General features: G+C 31.0%; 1 protein-coding gene across 1 annotated transcript; it reads left to right on the top strand.

Annotated features, from left to right (window-relative positions):
- Window positions 1-280: 280 nt before the first annotated feature.
- Window positions 281-2,192, top strand: LOC131027501 (transcription factor ABA-INDUCIBLE bHLH-TYPE). Its single transcript, XM_057957588.2, has 3 exons — window positions 281-953; window positions 1,339-1,731; window positions 1,834-2,192. The coding sequence occupies exons 1-3, from the start codon at window positions 411-413 to the stop codon at window positions 1,897-1,899; spliced, it is 1,002 nt and encodes a 333-aa protein (XP_057813571.2). The 5' UTR covers window positions 281-410; the 3' UTR covers window positions 1,900-2,192.
- The last annotated feature ends 3,054 nt before the right edge of the window (window positions 2,193-5,246 follow it).

Genomic DNA, 5,246 nt, shown 5'->3' with positions numbered 1-5,246 from the left:
GAGATATAATCACAATATTTATTTATTTATTTTTATTTTTTTGAGACTATTGCCTGTATGGTATTTAGAAAGTGGGACCTTGTAAATCCACTTGAGGGTGCAAATTTTCGCCCCATTTTCGTTCCGAAACTACCTAGGTATGTGTTTCCTATTCAGTCGGACTCGGAACACATCGTATACGTTTTTTTCGAGGTCACTATTTATTTTCGTCTGCAGGTCAAAGCAAAGGAAATTCTGGTCCCATGGTGACATAATATTTGATGACGTTATGCGTGCCGTACTATCAGATCTCTTCTATATACAGGGCCCTATTGCCTTTTGCTGCATTGCAAACAAACAATTTCCTATGTAGCAGATCAGAGATCGAATCCCACTGCTTTTCTGATCTCAGTAGGTTTCAATTTGAGAAAATGGCAACATTTAATGATGGATTCAATGCTAGCTTTGATCTTGATTGCCCTGTTATAAGTTGCGAAAATTCTTGCTCTGTAATGGAAGAAATGTTGGCTTTTGAGGCTCCTCTTTGTGTGGAGGATGTGCTGGCATTTGAAACTTCCTGGCATTCGAATTCCTCAGAGGATTTGCAGAGTGCAGAGGGATTTAATCAACTGGCGGTTAATTCTTTGCTCTGTTCTCAAAGTGTGTACGCACAGACTGCCTTCTGCAAATATATTAAAGCTAATCCAGCGCCTGATGTAGATTCTTTCAAAAGCGGCCAAATTTTGCACAAGAGATGCTTAGGTGTTCTCAGAAAAATTGATAAGAAGCGAAAATTGACGATGCAGATTTCAATGCAAACTACTCCTCCTCCTCCTCCTCCTCAACTAAAGCAATCAAAATCAGGGTTTCAAAAGAAATCAGCTTTTAACCATATGCTAGCTGAGCGCAACAGGAGAGTCAAATTGAGAGAGTACTTCGCAAATCTTTGTTTTCTCGTGCCTAAAATCACCAAGGTATTAAATTATTTCATTTTCATCATGAAATTTTTCTCGCGCAAATAAGTGATGTTATGAATCTGGAGTCATTAGATTGTTCTGCTGCCTTGCATTCTTGGATACTGAGAAGATAAGATTTTCAGAGTCCGTTTAAAGGTTTTTTGGAAAAAAGTTGTGATGAAAATTTTTAAATCAAAAGAAATTTGGGAACAGCGGATACCTTGTAATTTTAAACTTATTCCAGATAAAATTGTCCTTGAATGTTGCAATTCATCCCAAAACATTTACAAATATTGTTCAAGAACTCTGTATTTCTCTTTCATCACTGTTTTTTTTCTAAAAACATCTGATTTTAAGTTGCAATTTCGTTGCTGCTTCTGACTTCTAAGTGATCTGTTTACAGAAAGATAAGCATTCAATACTCGCAAATACCACAAGCTATCTGCAGGAATTAAAGCTCCGTGTTGATGAGCTCGAACAACAAAATCAAATATTGCAGGAACCAGCTTCCACACATAAAGAGGAAGGAAGTAAGTGGTTCGAATCCACGGAGCAGTCATATAATTCAGACAACAGAGTCATTTATAGTAGCGATGAAGTAACTTTGGAGCAATGGAAGAAGAGCCCCTGCCAAGTGAATATGAAAATAATTTTACAGAAAGATAAGGTTTTGTGCCCGGCAAGTCTGCTAATCAAGCTACTAGATCTGTCGAGAAGTAAACAGATGGAAGTCCTCTCTATGCAATCACAGACACATCCATTTCAATTTCGCTCTGACATTCTCCTCAGACCAAATGTATGTATTTATTTGTTTAAAACCCTGTTTAGATTTTTGAGTTGCAATTCTCACTCTCATCCTTCCTGTTCTTATGAAATGTTTGATATGGAATATGTGCAGGGTGAGGCTTGGGATGTCTCCAAGTGGCAAAATTTTGCCACAACAATTAGGGAGTCCCTGTTATGAAGAGCAGCCATGAATGAACGCAACCAAGAAAATTAATGTCACTGCCATTAAAATCTTGTCACAGAAGCTTGTAGGTCAATCAAGATGTTACAACGAGAAGCTTTCATTTTCATTACTTTCCATGGCTTTCAGAGTATAAGATTCGCTCAATATTGGAATAATAAGATATTTGTAAGGGCTGGGATTCAAAAAACATAATGAAGAGGAAATTTATTATAATTATTATTATTTATTAGGTCATATTTGGGGATGCGTCTATTTTGGCTTCAAAAAGGCAGTACAGTTTGATTAAGTCAGGCAAATTACACCAACGATTTTGCAATAAAGGTCTTTTTTGGAACCAGAAGAGCGCAGGTGGAAAACTTGTCTTATTTCAGTTTTTTAATTAAAATAATTTAATTATACATATCTGAATATTATGAATGAGTGTAAATCAAAAATAGTTTTTAGTTAAATTGTTATAAACAAGTTGATTGATTCCATCAAAGTTATAAAAATATTGATTCAATCACATCTTCAAATATTTTCTTTTAATAAATGAGAAAGTCAAAAAATAAATAAAATAAAATATAATTAATTGTACACTAAACTTTTTTTAATTATATATTTACTATCTATAATAAAAGATTATATAAATTGAAAGAGAATGTTCATCATATTGACCACCGAGTGCGTCAAGAATTGTGGACCCTTTACCTTGCCCAAAAGGCGTACAATGCAAACAGTGGAGTTTTTTTACTTTTTTCTGAGCATTAATTTTTTTAGTCTAATTATTTAAGGTTTTTTTTTCTTTAATAGATGGATGTCATAATAGTAAAGGCAATGTTATTTATGATTATTTAATTATTATTTTATCCAGGTAATAATTGGGTCATATTTTAGGAAAACAAAAGTATAACTTCTAAGTTTCATTATAGAACATTTTTTATATTAATAATTGAATCATATTGCATAATAATAAAAAAAATTAACAAATGTAAATATTTAATTTTTTAATCATAATTTTTTTTTTTACGAATAGGCATTTGCTTTATTAATATTAAAGATAGAAATACATATTCACAAAAAAAGGATGGGTGTTTGAACCTTGGTGGTCACTTCACCAACAAAGTGTTTTAACTGCGACACTACATGTCCGAAGACATCAATTGACTTCTTATTTTCTAATATATTATATTTTATTATTTGTCATAATTTGATTTTATTTATAATTTTTAATGTAAAAATTACAATTTAAACTATGAAATTTTTTAAATATTTTTTTTATATTTTTAAGAAGTAGAGTTCAATTTTTAATATGTTATTTAGTTATTTGTGCAATACATAAAAGTATTTTAATAGCTATATCTCATTTATGCATGCAATACAATCACAATTAAAAGATTGATGGTGGATCATATTTTATATTTATTATAGAAAACAAAAATTTGACAAGTATAAGTATTTATTTATTTTATAAATTTTAAATTCTAATTCAATTTTTACATTTCTAATATGTTTTATTTTATTTTTAACTTTTTAAGTTTGAGTTTATTTGTAACTTTTAATGTAAGAGTTAATTTTTTAGTATTACATTTTTTAATATAGTTTAATTTTATTTTTAATATTTTATTTCAAGTAGGTTCAACTTTCTACTTTTTTTATTTATTAGAATTAAGTTTATCTTTCACTTATTGAATTTTAGATCTCAAAGCTTTATACAAATTTCACTAAGTACCTATTATATTAGTTTAAAGTCAAAATATAAAATTTGGTAGTGCAACATCAAACTACTATACCCATGTAATCATAATTCTAAATACATATCCTAACATTATTGGCATAGTGTCCCTTGTTTATATTAGTCATCAATACTCAAAGGAATTTATTAGTCTAATTTTGAATGTGTAAGGTAATCAAATTAGCCAATAATCTAAAAAAATCTAGTAATTTTAAAGTTTAGGAGAAAAAAATATTTAGTGAAAACACAATAATTTGTTCCATTTTTCATATTATTGGGTCACAAAATTTTGACATTTTTTAATATTTAAAAAAATATATAACATTTTTGGTTAGTTTTTAATAAACAGTCTAAGTAGCTTTTATTAATTTATAGTAAACTTGGCATTTTCCTGTTGTGTGTGACTTTTACTAAAAATAATATCTTTCCATGATTTCCTACAATTGATTTGTTAAATCTAATATCTAGTCATGAATAGGATGTATTGTTGTAGTGTGTCAAATTTTGATGTTTTACTAGGATTCAATTGTGTATATTTTGAGTCAAACTCACTGCCCCATCATTTATCAGTATTGGTTCACAGAAACCCATTTTTCACGACCATAAACGATCCACTTAGCACTCATTATATAGGTGATGCACATAGATGTGAAGCATCAGAACTTCCCACAAGGTCACTCATCCCAATTGTTGAACACACCACAAGATTGAGAAGGGGGGAGGGGAATTAATTCGAACCGTAAAATATTCTACTTTTGATCTTTTAAACTTCAAACCACAATTAACTTATTAATGCAATTATGAAACATGAAAGCACAAAGAACAATAAACACATGCACACCAGATTTATGTGGAAAACCCCAATCAAGGAAAAACCATGGTTAGAATCAAACTCACAATATGAATGATTAATTACAATATTTTAGGCTCAAGGCCAAGGAGAACACTACCCCTGATTAGACTTGCAAGACCAAGGTGCACATCCTTAGGGAAAGATGGACTCACAATACTGAGACTCAACTGTCTTATGGCAAGATACAAGAGTTGCATAGGTTGCCAAAAGGAACACATTGTCTTTCGACGGGTAAAGGGAATAAATGAATTGAAATGAACAAGATCTCCTTATCATGAAATTATCCTTGAACCACTATGTCAAGCAACCAATATCATCGCAAACATGTTTGACATCAACCACTATCTCGAAACATTGTCACACTGAAGCTATCATCATCAAAGCTCTTCACAAAGAGACTTTTGCACTTCTGCTACACCAAATTTGATTGCACATCATTCACATCCACTTCACCTCAATTCACACACATTCAATTAAATAACTCATACAACCACACATCTATATATACAAGATCATTCATTAAAACATTCAACTTGATCAGCCACATATAGAATATATAATATTACATGAATTGGCCATCCGAACATATAACACCAAATGTAGTCCACTCTAGGAGATATAGGGAATCAAAACATATCACAATACATCTCTCCAAGTTTATTCCAATTAACCACACACACTAACACATCCTCCAAAGTCGACATCAAATAAAATGTGTAAATGATCAATAAAGCATGCTAACCATTCAGTCCAAAAACATCCTCCAATGCCAAA

The sequence above is a fragment of the Cryptomeria japonica genome, chromosome 4 (genome assembly GCF_030272615.1).
Source record: "Cryptomeria japonica chromosome 4, Sugi_1.0, whole genome shotgun sequence".
NCBI lineage: Eukaryota > Viridiplantae > Streptophyta > Pinopsida > Cupressales > Cupressaceae > Cryptomeria > Cryptomeria japonica.
This window is presented reverse-complemented; position numbering and strand designations above follow the sequence as displayed.